Source organism: Onthophagus taurus, chromosome 1, assembly GCF_036711975.1.
Source record: "Onthophagus taurus isolate NC chromosome 1, IU_Otau_3.0, whole genome shotgun sequence".
In the NCBI taxonomy this organism is placed as follows: domain Eukaryota; kingdom Metazoa; phylum Arthropoda; class Insecta; order Coleoptera; family Scarabaeidae; genus Onthophagus; species Onthophagus taurus.
In genome coordinates, this window is record NC_091966.1 from 28,239,707 (window position 1) to 28,264,807 (window position 25,101).

At 33.5% G+C, this 25,101-nt stretch overlaps 3 protein-coding genes across 3 annotated transcripts in view; 1 reads left to right on the forward strand and 2 right to left on the reverse strand.

Moving 5' to 3' along the window:
* On the forward strand, positions 1-21,079 carry LOC139431438 (phospholipase A2-like). Its single transcript, XM_071199161.1, has 4 exons — positions 1-5,007; positions 15,387-15,567; positions 15,621-15,785; positions 20,902-21,079. Exons 1-4 carry the CDS (start codon positions 4,869-4,871, stop codon positions 20,984-20,986), a joined length of 570 nt encoding a protein of 189 aa, XP_071055262.1. The 5' UTR covers positions 1-4,868; the 3' UTR covers positions 20,987-21,079.
* LOC111413513 (glucose dehydrogenase [FAD, quinone]-like) lies at positions 4,734-15,179 on the reverse strand. The gene is made up of 4 exons (XM_023044515.2): positions 14,635-15,179; positions 14,361-14,588; positions 5,697-6,346; positions 4,734-5,639 (listed from the first exon to the last, which is right to left on the reverse strand). Exons 1-4 carry the CDS (start codon positions 15,143-15,145, stop codon positions 5,043-5,045), a joined length of 1,986 nt encoding a protein of 661 aa, XP_022900283.2. The 5' UTR covers positions 15,146-15,179; the 3' UTR covers positions 4,734-5,042.
* LOC111413338 (SET and MYND domain-containing protein 4-like) overlaps positions 20,951-25,101 on the reverse strand; it is a 10,151-nt gene continuing 6,000 nt past the window's right edge. Inside the window, exons 7-12 of the mRNA XM_023044268.2 lie at positions 21,989-22,263; positions 21,756-21,936; positions 21,567-21,702; positions 21,384-21,509; positions 21,173-21,329; positions 20,951-21,111 (exon numbers count right to left, since the gene is read on the reverse strand). Of these exons, the coding sequence (XP_022900036.2) occupies positions 20,988-21,111; positions 21,173-21,329; positions 21,384-21,509; positions 21,567-21,702; positions 21,756-21,936; positions 21,989-22,263 (999 nt within the window). The 3' untranslated portion in view covers positions 20,951-20,987. The remainder of the gene's footprint in view (positions 21,112-21,172; positions 21,330-21,383; positions 21,510-21,566; positions 21,703-21,755; positions 21,937-21,988; positions 22,264-25,101) is intronic.

The window sequence follows — 25,101 nt, forward strand, 5'->3', positions numbered from 1 at the left end:
TATATGTGATGTAATTAAACTAAATCTACAGAGTGGTCCATGTAATGTGAACCAAATGAAAGTTGTTCTGTGCGAACGGGGAAACCATATGACGATAACATTTTTTGACCTTGACCGTATTTTCAAGGTTATATGAAGGTCACGGTCAATTTTTTAAATGACAACCTATATATTTTATTGTAAAATCTGAATCTGTGGATAATTAATAAGCATTTTATTGTTTTTGATATTTAAAATTTTCCCCTTAATACATTCTAATATATATTATTAGTATATTATTTTCACCCTCTACCCTCTTCCTCCATTTCCATACCCTCGGCTCCTCGGCCCAATCCTCCCCTCATCCATCCCTTTGTCTCCTCACCCCCACAACCATTCTCATCCATCGTTTCCCCTCTCCTAAGATCTGCCTTCGGTCCAACTCCTCCTCCCTCAACTCACTGCACCCATTCAACATATGTTCCAACGTTTCCCATTCCTCCCTGCATAGCCTACACCACCTCTCCTCATCGGCCATCCAGTATCTGTTAGCTCTCTCCTCGTTTCCACAACGGAACCTAGCCACCAACTTCTTCCCTTCCTCATCTCCTTCCAATAACAAGTATCTAGGCAGCCCCTCCGTAATTATGTCCCTGTACCTTTCGTTATACCTCCCCTCTTTTATTTGTGTCCTTCTTTCCTGTCTCTGCACATCTCGGTCCCTATCTCTCATCTCCCTACCCACCCTTCGTCTACTATGTATCTCAGTTACCGAGTAGCCCGCTCGTCTATAATAGTTGTCTCTGTCTCCTTTCCCATATCTGATCTTTCCCTCTCTAATTTCCCTCCAACACTCCCCCAAGATCCCGCAGATTGGCCTCCCTTCTATTCTTTCTTCATATTTCACTGCTCTCCTGCCCGCCTCCACTCTGACCTTATCCACCTTTACCTCTTCCGTCACTATATACCCCGGTGTTTCTCTCGCCACCCCAAGCACCCATCTCCAGTATCTAGCTTGCACGTCCTCCAGCATCGCCTGCTCTCTCCATCCCCATACCTCTGCTCCATACATCATCACACTGCTAACCAGACCTTCAAACATTATCTTTCTCGCTGCCACATTCCTTCCAAAGACTCTCTTCCCCGAACCCCATACTTGTCCCATCACCTTATTCGCCTTTTTTGCCATAGCTATCACATGCGACCCCTCCCTGTTGTCCTCCCTAAACACATACCCCAAGTAAGTATACTCCCTAACCTCCTCGATCTCTTTTCCCTCCCATCTCCAGTTTTCTGTTCTTTTTCTCCCCCCTTTACAAAACTTCATCATCCTTGTCTTCCCCACATTCACTTCCAGCCCCTTCCCCCTAAAATATCTTTCCAATGTCTTTATCATATCTTTCATCTCCGCCGCTTCTCTCGCCATGACCACGATGTCATCCGCGTATGCTAACATATGCACCTTTCTACCTCCCACCACCAACCCTCCCATTTGCCCCTTCCCCAATCTATCCTTCAGGTCCGCCGTAAACAGTGCAAACAGACTTGGGCTCAGCGGACATCCCTGCCTCAGTCCCTTCGTCGTCCAAAACACGTTGCTCAGCTTATCTCCCACTTTTATCCTAGCCATAGTCTCTATGTATATTTCCCTCACTCTCGCAATTAGGTGTTCCGTGATCCCCATCTCCTCCCACAACTTTCCCCTATCCACCTTATCAAAAGCCGCCTTCAAATCTATAAACAGGGCGTACAATTTCCCTCCCTTCTTATCCAGCTCTTTATCTGCCAGATGCTTCAACACGTACACGTTGTCGATTGCTCCCCTTCCTTTCCGAAAGCCTGCCTGCCCATCCGGCAAAATTCCCCCCAACTCCATCTCCTCCTCCAGTCTTCCCAGCAGTATCTTCGTGTATACCTTGTATGCCGAGTCTAGTAGGTTAATTCCTCTGTAGCTCTCTACCCTTCCCTTATTACCCTTTTTATATACTGGGCAAATTACCCCCACTTTCCATCCCTCCGGAATCCCACCCCCTCTCCATACGCTATTCATCCCCTACAACAACTTCACTCTCACCACCCTTGATGCTTCCAACCATGCCTCGTTCTGGATGCCATCTTCCCCTGGCGCCTTTCCCTTCTTCAATCCCCTAAGCACTGCTTCCATCTCCTCTTCTGCTATCTCCTCTCCCCCCTCTCCCTCATAGCCTCCCAAACCCGTTAGCCTCGTTTCAACCCCTCCCAATAATCCCATAAAGTAACTCTTCCATTCTGTCATGTGTATTTCGCTGGTTATCCTCTCCCTACCCTTCTTTCTCTTTTTCAGATACCTCCAGACCTCCCCTTCCCTTGTTATCCCTCTAAAGTCTGCCGCTTCCTTCTCCCTCAGTTCTGTTTTCTTTCTACTGCATAACTCTCTGTATCCTCTCCTGGCCTCCCTATATCTATCCACCCCTATCTTCCCCCGTCTCCACTGCCTCAACCTCCTTCTCGCCTCCCTATTCGCCTTCTTGCACTCGCCATCATACCAGTCGTTCCTCCCTACTCCCTCCCTACGTACACACTGAATCGTACTGAATCTGTGGATAAAAGTAATTCAAAAAATTTACTGTGTGGTTTTGCCCGTACAACGGCAAAACAGCTTTTGAAAAAAATTTAAACTTCTTCAGAAACAATTAACTAACGTTTAGTTAGTTAACTCTAGCAAGAACAAATAAGATTTATGAATTTTTAAATATTTTCCTACCCGCTTCGATAAATTGTCTTTAGTTCTTAATTCTTAGAATACTATTTAAGAATGCTCAACAAAAAAAAATCCGGACAAGGTACATCGGGTGACCTGGCTCGTCAGAAATACCTTTGGAAAGAGGTCTAAAAGGTTCCGACATTTCTCCGCCTTTGTCAATTTGATAATAGAATAACGCAGAAACAAGAGTTTGTGGAACTGCTTATGTCGGCATTTTCAGAATATCGCTTTCAGAGACTTAATTGATTGAACTGTATTAAATTGTAACAGGTAAAACTAAATTTGCATAAAAACTGCTTGACAACAAATTCTGAATTCATTCCATCGTTTTACATTAAGGCAAAGTGTTTAAACTAAGTCATTAAATCATGGATACTCTAAGTGTGGCAGAGAAAGTCGAAATGATTTTTATTTATGGAGAAAGTGGCAGAAAAGTTGCTGATTGCATAGCTTCGTATCGAGAACGTTTTCCTGATCGAAATACGCCGTCGAGAAGTACCTTTTACAGAGTTGTGAATGATTTCACCAACACTGGAAATGTGGAATCAAGAAAAAGAACTCGGCGAGCAACAGTAACTACGGAAGAAAAGGAAATTGCGGTATTACCTAGCGTTGAGGTAAATCCTCAAGTTAGCACTCGATGACTTGCAATTGACGCCGGAATATCGAAGACCAGCATTTTAAGAACATTAAAGCGCAACAAGTATCATCCATACCACATTTCATTGCATCAACAGCTTTATGGAGGTGATTTTGAAAATCGATTAATATTTTGTCAATGAGCACAAGAACGAATGCGGTTGGACGTCAATTACTTTGGTAACGTGCTATTCTCGGATGAGTCTACTTTTACAAACAAAGGACAAGTCAATAGACATAACATGCACTATTGGAGCGTTGAAAATCCGAGATGGTTCCGTAAAGTAGAACATCAACGACCTTGGTCGATAATGTTTGGTGTGGCATAATTGGTGATAAATTGATCGGTCCATACTTTATTGATGGTTTGCTGAATGGGAAGAAGTACCGCCATATTTTAGATGACGCCTTACCAACGTTACTTGTAAATTTGAACAGGGAAGAAAGACAAAATATGTGGCTGCAAAATGATGGGTGTCCAGCACATTTTTCACATATTGCACGTGAAGCTTTAGATCGGGATTATGCTGGGCGATGGATTGGAAGGGGAGGTCCAATTTCCTGGCCTGCCAGATCACCTGATTTAACACTTCTTGATTTTTTTTGTAGGACGTCCTTAAGAATAATGTTTATCGCGAAGTACCGACTACGCTAGAAAACATGAAAGAGCGGATAAGAAGAAATAGTAGCCAAGAAAACCTTTTAAGATATAAAGAAAGTTTTAGTAGAAGGGTTAATAAATGTATTGAAATGGGTGGGGAAATATTTGAACCTGTATAATCTAATATACAGCTTGGCATATTCATCTTGACCAGTCAGTTGCGCAGAAGAAGGAGCGCAGCAATAAATCGTTGAAGTGATAGGCAATCTTGTCACAAGGCAGTATTACAGCTTCGCAGATATACACAATAATATAAACTTAAGCCATTTGAAGATTATAAATTTTATTATAGTAACTCTATAGTAATTTTAGCTGTGTTTTAGCCGAGGTCATTTGCTGGAAAGGTGCTAGATCTGATACGGTATGAATACAAACTTGAACTCAATGCGATTTTACTATCCTTTTCTTTCCAACACATTACATGAATTTATGGAATTTATTGGATTCTGCATTGATTCACAATAAGTGGAAGTTCACTATAAACGGGTTCATTATAAGTGGACAATACATGTGTTTGATAAAATATGATCTAAAACGAAATAAATGATTTATTACAGATTTAAAACAATTAATGTATAAAAAAACGAAATTAAACAGTTTCAAAACGAAAATCCTTCAAAATAAAATGTATAATAAACATGCAAAAAAGAAATACAAGAAATTATAAAAACCATACAAAAACAATATGTAAAAATCACTTAAACTCAAAATGGACGTCATGATTATGTTATTGAAATGCAAATACTATGCAGATAACACACTTTTTAATATTAAGAATAAATTTGCATAGTAAACGTATACAATTTATAACAAAAACCTTCAGTTTCAATAGAATTTATACTAAAAATGACGCGACTTTCTAAGAACAGTGCAAACATTTTACTGTTTTATATCATACTATTAAAAATAAGTTTCGGAAACTGTAATCAACCACCAATAATAATCGCCGAAGGAAATCCGATTCTAAAATTCAATCTAAACCCAGGTATGAATAATATAATTTAAATTTATAACTGTTTTTTACCAATAATCTAAATTACTTTTAATTTTTTTAACAATTTTTTCTAATCGAGCCATCCCCACAAAATCATCAAAATTCTTTTCATCATCCAAATTAAAATCACCACCAAAACCCCAATCTTCTTTTATCATATCACTCGCTTTTTCAGCAATCATTATTGTAGGTGCATTCGTATTTCCGGTCACCACTTTAGGCATAATTGATGCATCCACAACTCTTAAATTGTTCACACCTCTTACACTTAATCTCGGTGTAAGGACAGCCATTTCATCGTTATCCGGTCCCATTTTCACCGTTCCACTTGGATGATAAATAGTCATTGTATATTTTCGTGCTAAACATCTTAAATATAAATCGGAACGGGTATCATCCGTCGGGCATCCAGGGATAGGATTTGGATTGAGTTCAACGTTTAATTCTTGCATAATATTTGTGTTTAAAACAATTTTTAATGCTTCTTTTGCACCTTCGACGAGTATTTCTAAATCACGTTCGGAAGCGAAATAATTCGGATAAATTAATGGGTGAGAATTTGGGTTTTTGTTGTATAGTAAAATTTCTCCGGTACTTTGTGGGCGCATCAACAATGGGATGATCTAATGAAATAATTAAATTATTATTTAATTAATAAAAATAATAAAAATTGTAATTACAGTAAAAGTTTTTTTATCAAAAATCGGTTCAAACATAGCTTTATAAACATCGTCTCTGTATCCTTCCATTCGTTTTATAAATAAGCCTCCATCTGAATTATCACCGAAAGCACCAAAAAATAATTGTATATCCGGTTTATCTACAGTTGGATCTGAAAATTTTGTGTGTAAAAATCCCATTGCTTCGCAGGGTGCCATCCAATAAGCAGGACCACGGTGATCACGAATAAAACTATCAACTGATTCTGTATTTAATACTTCAAGAATTGTGGGATAAGAAATATTTTTGTTGATAATAAATGTTAGGCCACCTATCGCGACGTGATCTTGCAAATTTTTTCCAACTCCCAAACTAGACACAATCGGTTTAATTCCAACGGATTGAAGATGTTGAGGTGGTCCTATTCCTGATAACATTAATAATTGAGGAGATTGCACAGATCCTGCTGATAAAATGACTTCTCTTGAGACGAATATTTCTCGTGTTATTCCAAATTTATTTAATAATACGCCATAAGCTTGTTTTGTTGATTCATCTATTAATATTTTTTCAACCATTGAGTTTAAGGTGACATGGAGATTTTTTCTATTCTTTATGGGTCTTAAAAAAGATTTTGCTGTGCTACAGCGTAATCCATTTCTTAAAGTGCCTAAAAAATATATTTAATAATATACAGTTGTTCACAAAATTGAGTATACAGGGGAATGGAAGATAGATAATTGTGAATATTTAAAATAATTATTAATTTATTTTAAAAGTTTGTGATGTATATAGGGGGTGATTTATTAACTCACCATCAAATGACATCAAAAATCAAACTTTGACATATGATAGCTAATCCAATTACCAAAAAAAAATGTTAATGTTATAACACTTTAAAGTTTTCTGCAGCGAATTTATTAATAGTCAGTAAAATCAAATATTCAACAAAAACAAAGTTGTCATTGTAATATGTCAGTTTGCTGTAAGGTTTAAGTATTACATAATTAAATGCAGGCAAATGGTTGTTTCAGGTAAATAGCTTTTTCTTAGTGAGATACTATCTGTCTAGGCAGATAGTTTTATTCCATTTATTTCAGTCTAATTTCTACTTTCCTAGGTAAATATGGCTAAAATATTTTCAAGCAAATAACTCTTTAAACCAACCCAACCCCAGGAATGCTTTATTTCTTTAAGAGAGGCCTACACTTCACAGTCACTGATTTTTGAGTAAGAGATGTTAAAATACCAGTGCCAGCCTTCGATATTTCAGTGCACTACAAAAAGGTGTACTTGTTTCAAAAATAAGATGATGTGCAATAGTAGATGCCATTCCAGCAACAATTGTCAAAACAAGTAAATTTTTGTATTTAGTATTTAAGTCTTCAAGAAATAAATCGTTTATTTGTATTTTTATTAAACTTAATAGAAGTATATGAAACTGTTATGCATTTTTTGAAAATGATACGCAAATAATTTGACTCGTTTGACACTCATTAGTAACTTTAATTTAAGAAAACTAGATTGATAACGATAGGAACTACTTTATTTTATTGTGAACAGGTACCTACTCTATGTTGCATTGTTGTATCGAAAAAATGGTATTTTCCAAGGACAGTAGAATCTAACAGGACTGCTACATCCATTGTATTTTTGTAGTCCACTAGGGGTTGGTTGCCCGCACTCTACGTCACACTATTTGCCACGCCTGGTAACTGTCTCTGTTTTTAGAGGTTATATGATAGACATTAATACGTCTAAAAACATAAAACTTCAAAAATAATATGAATACGTCTACGATATAACCTCTAAAAAACATAGCAAAAGCATAAACCATAACAACAGCTTGGCGTGGAAAATGGTGTGACGTAGTTTGCGGGCAGGTTGTCATAACAATGGATGTAGCAGTCCTGTTAGATTCTACTGTGCTTTGGTATTTGCCTGAAACAAACTTAAACAGATACTATTTGTCTTGTCCAATAGTATTTGCCTAGACATTTAATGATAAAACTGTAACGAACTACTGTTTGCCTAGACAGACAGTTCTGACTAGGAAAAAGCTATCTACCTGAAATAACCATTTGCCTGCGACCAGTGATGGGCGCTGGGTAAATGGTTAAGTTGGATTTCCAGCTCTAATGAAACACAATGAATGATGCGTAAACAGGTTACAACCTGAATAAAAGAAGAAGAATAATAAGATCTTAAACGAACTACTTAATTTAAAATTGGAAATCAACAATCTCATGGAACTTGGAATCTTGGATTTGATGGAAGTGCAATATGACTAGAAAAGAATCAAACAACAAGAATTAATGAAGCATAAAAACTGAATTTAGTAATTAATATTAGACTTATACTCAATTCAGGACATTCAAAGTTGTTTTTCAAGCATTAAAGAAATCGTTAAATATTTTCGAAGAGTATTACGTAAACGAGAATGGTCGGTTCCACCACGGTCGGTACACTTTAAAGCTAATAACACCAGGAATGTGTATAAATTTGTTAGACAGTTAAGATAAAGACACAAATCGCACACAGCTCTATGCTGAGATGGAACAGGAAAAATAATATGTGATAGTGAAATGAATGACATTTGAAAAAATTATTTCCAAAACCTATTAAGCATAGAGAAACTGATTTGGAAACAGACAGCAGTCCGTCACACCATAGAAAGGATAGTGTCATGGCACCTATATCAATCAGTGAGGTTCAAAACGCAATCTCTGCGGCAAAATATGGAAAGGTATCAGAGATTAATAACATACCATCGAAAGTATTCTAGATGGAATATTCATCATCACCAATATTGATGTTACATCTTGGAACAAGATTTGTCCTAAATTTTGTTGATGATATTTAGCCCAACTCTTGCACACGCCTCCTGTATACGTTCAGCATCAGTCTCATCTCTCCAAGGATACCGAAATAAGGACCATATCGTCCGCGTAGCGCAAATTACTTAGGTATTGCCATCAATTTTTATACCTTTTTGAGTCCAATCCAGTTATTTAAATGCACTCTCCAGGACTGTGATAAACAATTTGGGTTCAACATTATATCGCCTTGCCTTACCCCACGCTCATTGTAGCATTCTTGTAAATGTTATAAATAAGTTTGGTGTATCGATAATGGACTCTGTATTCTTGAAGTACTTGCAAAACTGCCATCAACTCAATTTAAATCAAATTTTATAAATACCTCTAAATACCCATCTTGGGTAAATACCCCAGGGTATATATCCAGGGAATTTTCCCTTGAAATTAAATACCCGGGTATTTAACAACACTGCCTGCGACACATACAAGAAGAAACTCAAAACGTAGGCTTATAGCACTGAAGAGTATGCTAATATAATTTTGGTGTATGGTTTTTGCAATGAATGCTCGACAATCGGTACGAGAATATCAAGAAAGATTTCCACGTCATTTGCCATATTCAGTGATGTAAAATTACGGTAATTTATAATTTGTGTAAATTACTATTGTAAATTATTGTTATTTTTTCTCAAAATTTATTCTCGCGTAATTTAATAATTTTGTTGATAAATTACTATGGTAACCTTTTTATTATTTTGATTCAGGGACAGTAGAATCTAACTTGATTTTGATTTAATAAAACCTTTATACAAACTGTAAAAGAACATTTAAAATAAACTATGTAACAAAAACTCTAAAAATGAAACAAAATATGAATTCTATGTAATTCAAACACATAATTCAGAAAAGCTTTTTTCTGTTGTGCACGTTGTTGGTGAGCAATTTAAGATTTCTGTTGCTACTTTGCTTAATGATGTAGTACAACAAAAAGACTTCCATAATATAACAGTTAACAGGTAATTTACAAGGTAATTTACAAATTCACATCACTGGTCATATTATTCAGTTTTTAGCGATTCTTTCAGAAGACTTCGAGAAACAGGTAATCCTGCTCCAGCAAAACCTATTCGACCAGATGTAGGAAGTGGAAGAGTAGTTATCGAGTGGTTAAACCAATATGTTCCAAACAAGTGGATTGGTAATAATGGTAATATTAATATTAGATATCATATGTCAAAGTTTGATGGTGAGCTAATAAATCACCCTGTATATTAACAACAATCTTATTAACTAAATTGAATACAAAATAATTCAGTTTTCAAATAAAATAATCCCAATATTAACAATAATAACAAATGATACGAAATCCACACCACAAAATTGAGTATACAGTTAAGCAAATGTGATTAAGTTTAGGTTGGTTTATGGTTTAATACGCTGTAGGCCCTCCATTGGCGTCAATTATCGCCTGCATTCGCCCTGGCATGGAGTCCACTAACTTTTTGGTGTAGTTTGGCAAGATTCTATCCCAAATTTTACAAATCTCATTTTTCAATTAGCTTTTTTTTCGGCACTTGCTATTTTTTAACTGAAACTTAACGTCTCCCTATAAATGTTCAATAGGATTATTGTATAAAAAACTCAATGAAATATCTTGGTCAAATGTATGTGAAAACAGCTTTTCTGAAGCTAAGACTTCTTTAGCGAATGCTATTGCTGTCGCCCATCCTTGTAAAAACGCTCAATTAAAGTTAACTTCAGATGCTTCTAGTTTTTCCATTGGAGCAGTTTTAGAACAGACTATTAACAATTTTTCTCAACCTCTTGCTTATTTTCCAAAAAGACTAACACCAGCTCTCACAAAATATTCTATTTTTAATCCATGCATTTATGTACCAAACTCATTACGTTTTGCAATTTTTTAAAATTTTCATAATATTTCACATCCCTGAATACGGTTATCGCAAAATTTAGTAAAATCTAGATTTTTTGGTCAAGAATGAATTCTGGTATTTATCACTGGACAAAATCTTGTATCAAATGTCAAACTTCTAAAATAAACAAACATATAAAATCACCTTTTCAATAGTTCAACTTTCCAAGAGGCCGTTTTGAACATATTCATATTGACTTAACTGGCCATTTTACACCTTCAGATGGTTCAACGTACATTCTTACTGTAATTGAACGTTTTACAAGATGGGCAGAAGCATATCCTCTTTCGAACATTAAATCTACTACTATTGCAAAAACTCTTTTAATTCATTATTTTTCACGTTTTTTATTCCTCACACTATTACTCACGACCAAGTTTTACAATTTGAATTGGAACTGTTTTCACAATTCTTTGGTTCTACACAAATTCACTCTTCCTCATACCATCTGCAAAGCAATGGTATTTTGGAAAGGTTTCACACAACTTTTGGAAACATGATCTTCTAATCATTCTACTTGCTCTCAGATCTTATTTAAAAGAAGATTTAAAATCTTTAATAAAGTGGCTATAAAAAATTGTTTACCAGTAATATCTCTGTTATTATGCAACTTTTGTTAAAACATTTTATTTACAACATTAATAACTTTCTTTTGAGATGTTTAAGCACCCCTTGAAAATAAAATCACAAGACCATAAACACCTGTATATACAATACAAACTTTAAAATAATTAAATAACTTATCTATCATCCATACCTCAGCAACTCAGTTTTGTGAACAACAGTATGAACCCTAATTTTATTTGACAATTAAAAATCGTTACAAAATTATTCTTTAAATTAAAAAAAAAATTATAAAATTAATCATGTTTAAAAAAGAATAGGTAAACGGAAGAAATAAATTATTAATAAAATTTCTTATCATAGAATGATGCATACATAAAGTCGATATTGATAAATTAGTTTTTGATTCATAAACGTACATAGGTGATTAGTGAAGTATTAAAAAATAAAAAATTTTTGTTCTTATCCACAAATTCAACAAACAACATTAAAAAAGCTTTAATTATGAGTTGTGAAGCAGAAATAATTATAATTGCCATGATCCGTAAGTTACATTACTTTTTGAACATTTTTCAATTATTTTTATTAAATTTAGTTCCTTTCGCAGCGTTGATTTTCGTAATAAATATGATCGTCATTTGTATTCTTCTTGTAAAAAACGTGGAATTAAGTTTTTTTGAAAAATATTCCGGGAATCTTGTGAAAGCACCTCAGCAATGGGTTGCCGAAGGAAATTTTGATGCTAATGGATTTGGTACTGATGGAGTATACACAATTCAATCAGATCACATCACTCAACTGTAAAGATATTGCCAAATTGGCTAAATTTATTAATATAACTAAATCATAAAACAATAGTTAATGTTTTTAAAATATTTCTTGAAATAATAAATATGTAAATGCTAATAAATATAAATTGAAAGCAGAAAGTGTCAATTAATTATATTGGTAATGAGAAAGTAATGTAAAATACATAAAATAATAATAAATTATAAGATTTTCAATTAGATTAATATAGATTTTTTTACTGTTAAATAAGATTCTCTGATCAGAATGCATAATCGAATATGATAAAAAATCCTGAAATTTTATAGACCTAGCTGGAAGAATTTATTTGTTTTGAATAAATGTATTCAAAGAATAAAATTGAGAACATCACATAATAAATCATATGCCCAATAAAATAACATGTGGTGTTCTTAATTTTATTCTTTGAATACATTTATTCAAAACTAGTGACAACTACAAAACTAGGTTACGGTCTGCTACAGAAAAGAAAGTCTATAGATTATAGGTAAAGACAGTATACTGAAAACAATAAGTGCAGACCACAAACGTTAGTCACAAACTATAGACTACAAGGCAGAGCTACAGACTGCATACAGTAAACCATAGCTCCACGTGACGTATGGAATTCTATGAAGTTGTAAAATTGCAAAAGTACCTGTATACTGCCTGCTGCAAAGTACAGATACACTAAAGACTGCAGATTAAACTTCTAGACAACATAATGCGAAAAATAGCTGTAGAATATAACCGATGGTTACAAAATAACAAAGGGCAAGTCATATCTGGGGATTGTAAATTGCTAACTATAGCTGTTTACTGTAAACCATATCTCCACACGACGTATTATATGTATACTATGAAGTTGGAAGACTGCAAACGATAGGTAGTGACTAGCTAAATGACATTTACAATACTGCAAACTATAGCCATCGATATTTACTGCATACTACAGCTACAGACAGCATGCTGTAAACTGCAATTGCACTGAATATAAACCATAGTGACGAATTACAGATTATAAAACATAGTTGCAGATTATACACTGCAAATTATACCTTATGGTTCTGAAATCATAGCTCTACACGACGTATTGCTATAAAACTGGAGTACTACAGGCCACAGCTACAGACTACGTACTACGAACTAATAGTTGGGGACTGCATACTATAGCCACAACCTGTCTTCTAAAAATTATAATTGTAAATTGCAAACCATAGCTGCCAAATCTAATGTGTAGTTGCAAACAGCTGACTGTATTTCATATCTATAGAATACATACTGCAAACTATAACTGTATACTGAAAACCATAGCTGCTCACTGTATACTGCAAACTTTAGCTGCAAACCATAGCAACCATAGATGCATAACACAAACCATCGCTACAGAGTATTATTGTAAACCAAAGCTTCAGACTGTAATTGCATACTACAGATGAGACTACACAGTGTTGCAAACTGCAAACCATAGTTGAATATGGAATATTACAAAATATATGTAGACTACAGAGAGCATATTCTAAGCCATAACTGGTGAGGACCAACTGTAATTGCAGAGTGAAAACTACAAGTCATACCTATACACTGCGGACTGGAAACTATATTGCATAATGCAATCCATAGCTGGCGATTAGCTGCAGATTTTACTATCTACCATGTTATTATGATTGTAGATTTGAGACCTATAGTTATGTAGGTGTAGAATACAAACGATAAATTAAAGATTGCAAGCCATACCTTCACACTGCATATTGCAAATCATAATTGCATATTTTAATTTATAGCTACAGAATCAAAGATCATATGTTTAAGGCTCTCTACTATCAACTATAACCAAAGAGTTCAAATCATAGTTGCATCCTGAAAACCGTAAACCATATCTTCATACTGTGTATAATAACAGCTGATCACAGACTACGAGCCATCGTCGGTAAATTAAATCGTCTGCAAATTGTAAATCATACCGCCAAGTTTTGATTAAGATGGTATTTCAAGATTCTGAAATCGTGAAACAATTAAATAACAAGAAATTAAGTGGACTACTTTTTGCCCATTTGATTGAATGATGATTGAGTTTGAAATTCAAAAAGGTAGTATTTTCAAATAAGGCTAATCTCCGTTAAAAGTACCATTTTTAGTTGTGCAATTTGATTGAAATTTTAAATTAATGATTATAAAGACTCATATAACATTTGATTAATTTATCTTAATTTAAAACGTTACTTTCTATGAAAATACCAGGTATAGCTTCAAATAATGTACAACTTTCTATAACGAAATTTGAGCGTCAGAATTGCATTTAGCGTACATACGACTTAAAATCGCAGAAGCTATGCTCAACACAGCAATGTCTCTTCCACTGATAAACATGGTTAAAGAATGAAAAATTATTTGAGATTACTTTTGTATTGCAAAAGACAAAGAATCGTTAAAATCAAAGGTAGTGAAGCTAGTCACAAAGGGGCAATGAGGAATCTCATCTTAGATAGCGGTATAAAACCTATCACTCTATATGTATTTAAAATTTTTGTATTTTTAGTTCTTTTCCAAACGAAAAAGCTATTTTAAAATTATTCATTACCTTGAGATATCATAAATCCAGTTTGTTGCTCTCCATTTATATCCCTAATTTCATGACCCACTTCATTAGCTGCTTGTAAGAATCGATCAGAAAGTGTAGATCGATACCGAAAATGTTCAACTGTTTGATAACCTCCCTTTCCATGATATTTTTCATCAATAAATTCAGTATCTATACGAACATCTTCAGATTTTTTAAAATAAGGAAGAACATCATCATAAGACCACCCTACAAAAACATTTCAAAAACAATTTATCAAAATCAAGTTAGTTACCTTCATTTCCTAAACGCTCCCAATTGTCATAATCATCCCTATTTCCTCTAACATACAACATTGCATTTAAAACACTACACCCACCAAGAACTTTTCCTCGGGGCCAGTTACATTGATGTCCATGCATAGCCCCACAAAAATATTTACCGCCGGGTTGAGTTTGAAATTTCCAATCCAAAGGTCCTTTTTGTAAAGAAGTAAATAGTATCGGAACATCGGATAATGGTAATTCATCTGGACCGGCTTCGATTAATAAAACTGTCCAAAATGGATATTCACTTAGGCGATTTGCAAGAACTGAGCCGGCACTTCCACCACCGATTATAATAAAATCGTACGTTTCGTTTAAAGTGTAAATTGAAGGAACGTCTTGAATTCTGGTTTCAATATCGGTTATATCTGGCCGAAAATTTATAATTCCGCTGTAAATTAATATGATAAACCCCAATAGTGGTGCGGCTGTTGTTGCTGCTTGTATTACCGCCTGCCCTTCGAGAAGATTTAAATCCATTTTTTTTTAAATATAATGATTTATATAAAATGATGTATGATGTAAAGAGAGTTTGACAGAAATAAGATTGTTGATGAATCTTATCTGAGTTTATCCTTTTTTCTTCTTAATTTTGCTTAGTTTGTTGGAATTTGTTTAATTTAAAACATGCTGAGTTGAAAATTTATAAATATAGATTTGATAATAAAGTGTTTAAAAAGAATGTTTTGAATAACGTTTTATTACTTAGATAAAATTTTAGATTTTCGTTTTATTTTACCTGGTACAAAATGGTGTGGACCTGGAAATATTTCTACCAACGAATCTGAGTTTGGGGAATTGATCGATTTGGATAAATGTTGTAAAAATCACGATGAATGCGAAGAAATCATTTTAGCGGGCAAATCAAATTTTGGATTAACTAATAAATCTCCATTTACTAAGTAAGTAAATAAGTAAGTATAAAGTATTAAATATAACGACGAAATATTTGTAGGCTTCATTGTGATTGTGATAATACCTTTTTACGTTGCTTACAACAAATTCAAGATAAAAATAGACTTATAGCTGGTTTGGTTGAATTTGTTTATATACAAGGAAATGAGAAGTGTTTTAAAAAATCAAAGCCAATTGTTTGTGAATCTATGATAAAGATTAATCAGTAAGTATTTTACAACTTGTTAGAACACTCAAAAGAAATTTCAAATTTAAGAGATATACAGGTAGGCAAGCGGTAGGTTTTAAAAATACTTTGTTTTAAGATACGAATAATAAAGTATTCAATAATTATTTCTGTATCTGTATCTCTTATCTATTGTTTGCCAAAGCTTTGTCAAGAGTTGAAGGCTGCTACAAAAAACTAAAACAGTTTTATAAACTTACAATAATATACAGGATGTTTCACTTAAAACTCCCAGGGCAAGTATCTCTGGAAGGGTTGAGATATTTTAGTTTTGTAAGACGTTGTTGTTTGAGTACGTAAATGAGTTCAGTTCTTAAGCATTCTTCGAAGAAATTCTTCGGAAGCGGTACGATTATACAGATTGCGATATCCCGTTAGACCAATTTCATATCGAAAAACATTTATACATTTATGCACAAACCTTACCAATTTTGAAATATTTAAAAAACTTTAACGACAAAAAAAAATCTTGCAAATTTCTATTACGTCGTGCCATCGAATTTTAAAAACGAATAAATGTTTTCCATATAAGTGCAATTTTATTCAACATTTACGACTAGGCGACGATATCTGTAGGTTTCAGTTCTTGGCTGAACTTTCAATTTTGCCTTGAAAGAGACAACTTTCTCGATAAGATTCTATGGTGCGATGAAAGTCGTTACCACAATAATAGAATATCAAGCAAAACAATCAATATTAGTCTCAGGACAATCGTAGATGGGCCGTACAAGCAAATAATTAAACAATTTTTGTGGTTAATGTTTGGTGTGGGTTAATCAATGGAAGTTTGTTAGGACATTATTTATCCTACGATAAGGTAACAAGTCACCGTTACCTGGAGTTTCTGCAGAACAACTTTCCTAAACTGCTTAATGATTTGCCGGACGCTTTAAAAAGAACGATGTGGTTTCAACAAGATGGTGACATCCTCATAACGCACAGATGGTGACTCAGTATTTGGAGCGCAGGTTTTTAGGAAGATGGATAGGTACAAATGGTCCTGTAAGGTAGCCTCCGAGATTCCCCGATTTAACGCCACTTTTTCTTTGAAATTCTTTAAAAACGAATATGCATAAAGAACTCATAACCGATATGGCGGATTTATACGCAAAAATTTATGCAAGTGTTAATGTAATTAATCGCGCCACATTACTTATTGTTAGAGTATGTAATGTTAAGTTGGTAACATGATTGCAAATGTGCAAATCAATCTTAACAAGGAATGTTGCACAGTTTTCAATGTTCTATAACATGCACTTAATAAAAGGTTAGTGTTGAAAGTTTGTTTTGACTACAGCGCCACCTTTATTTGTGTGTAATGAAAAATAATAATACTTAAGAACTTAAGTCATTTACGAACTCTAACAAAAACTTCTTACAAAACTACACCAGCGTATTCTCTGATTGAAAATAGACAAAAAAAGTCTAATAAACACAGGTCCGAAAATGGACCATTTTCGAGATATTCAAAGTTTTAGTTTCATAAGTTTACCTATTGTTAACATCATTAATTGTAACGATTTAGATGTAGTAATTATATGATTACCATGGTTACGATGGTTAAGATATAGTTTAGTAAATAATAAGTTAATATTAAGTTAATTAATACAGTTCATTAATAACTTAACAAAACAAGTAATAAAGATTGTTGAAGAAAATCTGTCAACCAGCATAAAAACAACAAATACTTAACAAATTGGAAAAGAATCATGTCATAATAAATGTTCAATATGCGCACCATTTACTTCTAAACACAAACGGATACGTTTTTAAATGAACTTCTAATGCGTTCAAAGATACCGGGAATTTGTTTTGCTGCGTCAAATGCATTACTAATTTTATTTTTCAAATCCTGCACATTTTGAACGTCTTCAGCATAAACTATTTGTTTTCAATGACCCCAAAATCCAAAATCTAACAGATTTAAATCTGGAGAACGAGGTGGCCACGAAACAGGAACTCCTCGGCCAATCCACTTATTGCCAAATCTGCGATTTAAGTATGCTTGAGTAGCGCGTGCATAATGTGTTGGTGCTCCATCGTGCATAAAGTAGTAATCTTCTAGAATTTGTTAAGGTAATTCATCAAATGCCTCTGAAAGCTCATTTTGTAAAAAATGTATGTAGGCATCGGCTGTCAATCTCTTTGGAAGAAAAAATGGACCTAATAACTGATCACCTATAACTCCAGCCCATACATTAACATTGAATCGCCAGTGATGATGAGTTTCTAGTATTGCATCACTCCAAACGTGCGCATTATGAATATTAAAAATTCTGCTTTGAGTAAATGTTGCTTCATCCGTAAATACAATATTTATGGGAAAGTCGACGTTTACTACCTCTTCCTGCCCACCTACAAAAAATCTCTCTTTTCCGCCATCATTTTCTGTTAGAGCTTGAACGGTGTCGTAATGATAAGGATAAAGCAACTGCTCCCTTAAAATGTGGGGAACGGTTGTTTTCTTAATGTTTTCTTGGGCAGAAATTCTTCTAATTCTAGTTGGCATTATCATCAATTCTTCTCAAAACTGCTTCTTCTAATTCCACCGGCCTTGTGTAATGTATCTCCGTGGAATGGCTGTGGGTTACGCTTCCCGTTTCTTTTAATCTGAGAAATAGTCTGCTAAAGGTGTGACTATTAGGCAATCGTCTGTTCGGAAACCTTTGCGTGTAGTAACGAGCTGTTAACGACGCATTTCCATAAGCTAGTCTGTAACAATACACCATATCCGCCATCTCTTCCTTGGAGTAATTAATAGGAGCCATACTTAATAGTTTTATTAAATTACATAGCAAAATAATAATTTCGCAAGAAATTATTTTTTTTTATTCATCTCGAAATGCTCACCGCTGAGAAGCGTAGATACTTTCGCATATTAACTACCTTATGCAAGATACTAAAGTAGTTTATTGGAATACACGACCAACACGACAAAGGCTAGATAATTGAAAAGAGGCTTCCTTTTATCTTTACCGAGCTTTCGGAAATTTTATTTTTCCTTCTTCATAGGTAACTACAATATTGAGAAAACAAAAGTTACAATAGTTAACAAGCAAAACAATTGAACAACTTACAAAAATGGATTGCATAAAGGAACCGAACCAAAGCTAAACATGAGGTCGCAAACTTTGAGCACTAGACATATCTTATAAAAACTATACTTCTAATAATTCACTAAAGGTGAGCAATTAAAGATCAAAAGATACTAAAAATCATTACAAAGTTAATTTTGAAACTATTAAAATAAGTATTACTTACAAAGAGAACACGTTAAAATTTTTCGTTAAAAGTTAAGACTTAACTTTTAACTTTTAACGAAGTTGTTCAATTGTTTTGCTTGTTAACTATTGTAACTTTTGTTTTCTCAATATTGTAGTTACCTATGAAGAAGGAAAAATAAAATTTCCGAAAGCTCGGTAAAGATAAAAGGAAGCCTCTTTTCAATTATCTAGCCTTTGTCGTGTTGGTCGTGTATCCCAATAAACTACTTTAGTTCCTAACAGTAACGACCGTTACTACTCCTAAACTTATACAAGATACTTTCCTCTCAATCTCCAACTTACCTGTTCACTGCATTTCAGTTCATGTCATCTCGCGGTCTTCCTACTAGAGCACAGTCTGATGTCTCACTCATGTTTCCCGTTCATCGTACTGAAATATATCACAGATTATTTACTGTACAAGCTATAACTCTGTGGAATAATTTACCCACAGAATTGCGTAATGCTCGTAGCTTTTCCGTATTCAAAGCTTCGCTAAGAAATCACCTATTGTCTTTACAGTTATCTGAGACTGATTTTTGATGTCATCTGCTTCTTCCTTTTCGCTCTTCAGCTGACAGCTTTATTTGCTCTTTTCATCATCTTTCGCTTAATCCAATCTTCTTTCTTTCCTGTTTTCTTCTATTCTTTTTCTGTTACTTGACATGTTGACTTATTTTCTGTTTTTTTTTTCATAGTTGCCATATTAATTATTTATCTTAATTCCATACATAAGTACCAGGTCATTTTAATGGAAAGTAGGAAAATGTAGACGCATTAAAAGGTTCTGATGTAAACTATTACAGGGGTTAATTTTTACACTCCATTGTAATAAGTTAATAACATTTTAGGGTTACACACTATACTGTTAGGATGGACACTGCTTTCCTGCCATGCAGGTTTCTTTTGGTTGTCGCTTCGTTAAGAATTCCTCCTTCGATATTTTGACACCTAGGTTTTTGTATGAGCTGGAATGTTTAATGTTTTGTTTGTCTGAAATAGGCAATCTTGTTGTTCTCCTCCAAAACATATCTCCAACATTAAATATATAGGATATAGGGGAATGGACACTATTAGTAGAAAGTATAAACGACCTTATAATCGAAAGAGGGATGTATAGGTAATTATAGGAACGCCTATACTATCTACTAAAGTTCGATTTCACATTTAAAGCATTTTAGTTTGAGCACACATTTAAAGAATGGGTTGCTTGACGAGGTACACCTCCAAAAGTATTTCTATTGCTCATTGATGTTTGGCCGAGATAACGATGCTCTTCTTATATTTACATATATTACTCTTTTGCATTTCTTTCTAATACTAAGTAGATACGTATTACGCGGCCAGGTTACGGCAGTCACTGAAATCTCATAAACATAATAAAATCGTGGCAATTACAAAAGACATTAGATTTCGGTGGCCGCCGCGACCTGACCGCCTAATGGGCATCTAGCCTAAATGTAGTTCCTGACAGAGCAATATTTTTGTCAGTTAATGTGTTAGGATAGATTCCAAATTGTTATGGAATTTGTCTTTCTATTATTATTATTTTTCTCAATTATTAAAAATTCTCATTCAGTGCTAAACATTGTAAAGTTGTTCAACCTTATCAATGGAAAAAAATTTCATGTCAAATACTTTAAATTACGGAAGATGGTAGTTTACAAGAAAACCTAAGTTTTTCAATTAAAGGGTAAAATCCAGCTCTAAAGAATAACATGCAATCACATAGTGAAAATCATTGTTATTTCCTTTTCTTAGACAATATAGTGTTACTTTGTTGCACATAAGTTTAATTTTGACATTAATTTCAGAATAAAAATGTTTTTTAGGAGGTGTAGGAAATATTCTACTCAAAATGGAGAAGAAAGAACTCAATGGTTTGATCTAATTAGTTTAAAAGTGCAAAACGAATAATTTATTCGTCATTTTCTTTAATAAACTCTTGAATATCACTTAATTCTAAACAATTTGTAGGATAATATAGTAATAAAGTGTTATAAGCTATAAAATACATTTTCTTAATCATTTTTAAAATTTCCCTAAAAATAATAAGTTTTTAGTATTTCAATTCAACATCACCAATCATATTAATTTACTTACTTTTTATCAAAAACATTTGAATTTCTCTTTAATTTATCAATAATGTCGGATATAATTTTTACCGTTTCGATAACCAAAAGTCTTGAATTTGATCCTAAACTGGCTTGCTTTAAATCTTGAGATTTGTTAAAATATTCTAACATTTTTACTAAATTTCCTAAAATTAAATTTGAATTAAGATCATAAAAAATCACTACTAAAAAAATAAAACCTTCTTTTTTGTATTGTTCTGCAATCATATCTAAACATTCAGAAATTTTGCGATGATTTTTAACATAAATACTACTTCGAATTTCATAGCATTTCTTAAGATCATCAATATTTAATGGTGTCTTTTCTAAAAAAAAAATAAATGCTTAATGGAAGATTTTGAAATGGAAATATTTAATGTTACCTATTAATGCGTTTGCTTCTAATTCCAAATTTTTAAAATATTCTAATAGAGCCGGTTTTTTACATTTTAAACAAATTCCTGAGATATCAGCCAGTGGACCGGAACATTTTGGACATAAAAAACTTTCCATAAAATCCTAAAAATACATACTTTAATATAGATATAATTTTGAATTAAAAACATCCTTACAATTTCATAATTTGAATTACTACAAACTTCGCATTTACAATCAAAGTGATAAATAGTCTTTAAAATATCTTGTCTACTTTCAAAATCAACGGCGCGGTATTGAAAAGCATAACAATTATAAATTTCTTCGCCTTGTTTGATATTATTTAATGCTTTTACAATTACAGTCGATTTCTTGTAACTAAAAATAATCTTATTATGAATATAAGAATAAAAAAAATTAACATACATACAACATAGTTATATTTGGATTACAAGAATGATTCATCATGCTAACTGCCGGGTAAATTCCACACGCGATTTGATTGTATTCACTAGGAATTCTATCTTCATTTTTAATCCAATGTTGTATAAGACTAGCATTCCCTGATAGTTGTAAAATGTGTCTTAAGAGTAATCCGCCACATTTTGTTTTAAGACCTTCGAGGGATATTGAATTCATTTTTTGTTTTGCGTAAGAAAAAAATTCAGTCTCCTTTTCTAAGTAATTAATGACAACGCTTGAAAGCTATTTTCAATAAAAAATATTTCTTTAAAATAAGTCGTTATATTTTTTATCGTAAATCATTAACAATTATTATAAAACAACTATATGTATAAAAACATAATTTTATCTTGAATATTTTGTTGTATAAAACTTAGATACTATAAAACAACAGATGCTTGATTTAACTGAACAAGACATGAATTGGTATGTAGACATAGACATCATGTCAAGTTTGATTGATAGAATTTCCATTCCAATATGTGATACTATTCGCCTGATGATTTGGCGTAGGAATATTATTTTTAATTACTACGCTCTTTCTTAATTGAAATCGGTAGTAACTTGGAACAGACCACAGAAATGATACAATTATTTAAGTACATTTAAGCTGGACAAGTCCTAAGGCGGAAATTTTTTCTGTTTTCAATGTGCCAAGCATGTTCAGAATGGTGAATGTCCTTATTCATTGGTAATGGTTCTGAGCCGAAAAATTATCCGGTTATGGGATTCAGAAACCCATTAACTTTGCCTGGGGTGCCTGATAGGTGGATTGAGTGGCTTGACAGGTGTCACTGCCGGTCCCAAGCCCCGATAAAGGAGCAGGGTTGCTAAATGAAGGCAACTACCTGTCTGGCATAAAAACCATATGGATAAACCATATAGCGAACAAGAGTACACTTTGGAGTGGGCATTCTATTGCAAAATAGATAATAGATACACACAAAATATTGAAAACAGCGAATATATTAATGACAGGATTGTAAAAGTCTCCTTAACGCTGAATAGCTTTATCATCCATCTGGTAAGCACTTACGACTAAAATATGTCTAAGAAACTTAGCGGAAACAAAAACCTTCTATAAAATAATACTAATAGGAGACCTACAACCTATTTGGAGCTCAAAGTAAACGAATTTATTCAAATCAAGACCATGCCAATAGAAACTTAGCAAACAAACGACTTGTTAAAGTACGGAGGGCACAAGTTGGTACAGAAATTAACAAAATTCTTCATGATTCAAAAGTACCAAAGGAATAGCATAGCAGCATTACCATTCCAGTATTTAAGAAAGGACAAAAACGCGTCCAAGACTTGTACAGGGATCTTACTCTTAAACGCTTTCACGAACTTATACACGAGAATTCTCAAAAAATACTAGATAACATAATAACTAATGCTGTTGACCAACAAAGTTTGAGAAAAGGTCGATCTGTAATCGATGCAGTATTCATTATAATCAAACAGATAAGTTTGACAAACCTGCATTCATCTGCTTTGTATCTTACCAAAGCTTTTGACAAAGTCTGTTTGATGGACATCATAAAAATCTTAAAGAAAAGAACGTGCGTGATAATGTAATAAAGATAATACGTCAGTTGAACACGAATAGTACAACTAAAGTAAGAATAGAGAACCAAATAACGAATATTGCCACCCCGGGAGAAATTAGACAGGGAGACAGTCTTAGCCCATTTCTGTTTAATCTGCAATTCGTAAAATCATAGTATCAAGTAAACCATAAACTCAACTAACTGGCTATTTCCGTTGTTAACACCAAGTCCATGACTACTATAAAAGATCCGATCAGATTTAAACTCGTATTCGATGATAACTGGATCTAGAGCCTATGATCCAGAGAAAAACTTGAGAAGCCAAATTACTAAAGCATCCACAGTATCGGGGTGCTTAAGAGATACAGTTTGGTTCAATCTGTACATGCGAATAAACATCAAAGTTCAAATATGTAAGATATGTGTAAGTCAGATAATGACATACGGAATAGAAGTGAGAATATAAATATATATATAATATATATATATATATATAAATATATATATAAATATATAAATAATGGACAAAGTGAGAAACTCGGATATTAGAGATCAATGCAACGTCCCAGAGATAGTGAGATGTCAGGGTGGGCAAATTTGGGTGTTATTATAGGCTATCCGAGAAACTATAAGAGATACGAAAAAAGTAGGCGCCATGTCCCGGTCTCTTTTTTCGAGACTAACCCAATCCCGCAAACACCAAACCTTTATCTTCTTTTGTTTTTAAGTTATAGCCAAAAAGTAAAATTTCAATTCCCAAATAGTAAGCGCTAATGTTCAAAATTTTGATTATAGTAGGCGGGTTCGGACAGCAAATACTACCTAATTGCTATATGGTTTTGCACGAATATGACAGAATAAAGTTGGTTTCGTACTATTATGCACGATAAAGTTGATTTTGTACCAACGAATAAGAACTTGAAACTTGAATAGGCAGTTTATTTAAAATTCTCAGCGTCTTATCCCTGACTTTGTTCACCAATAAAAAAATGGTTAGTGGGTAAAGTTTGTTTTTTAAAAATACAAGAAACGTATTAATTAATGAACAATTAAATATGAACAACAACTTCAGGAACTAAACAGTCACAGACCGTTTCTTCTACTAAACGTATTGGTTGTAAGGTTAGAACAGTTGGGTATCAATGAAAGAAATCTTTGGTAGTATTTTCCCAGTTTTCCCCAAACATAAGATTTAGAAGTTTTTTCATATTAGCAACCTTTTCTTTTGAAATTGGGTAAGATAGAGGAAGATTAGGGATCATAAACTGGGCAGTGGACTTTGAAACATCGTTTCAATGGAAAGTTCCGGGGATATGAAGACTTATGTATAATCTTCAAAGCGGACTCCAATGTATTCTATATTTAATTTCATCATTTTATTTAAAGATATTGCGGAACTTCTTAATCGGGAAACTCGTTTCGAAAAATTCTTGAATGAAATGACAAATAAACTCACGTTGCTATAGTAACCAGTGTTGTTAAATATCCGCGGATTTTCAAGGGTAAATGTCCTGGAAAATATACACGG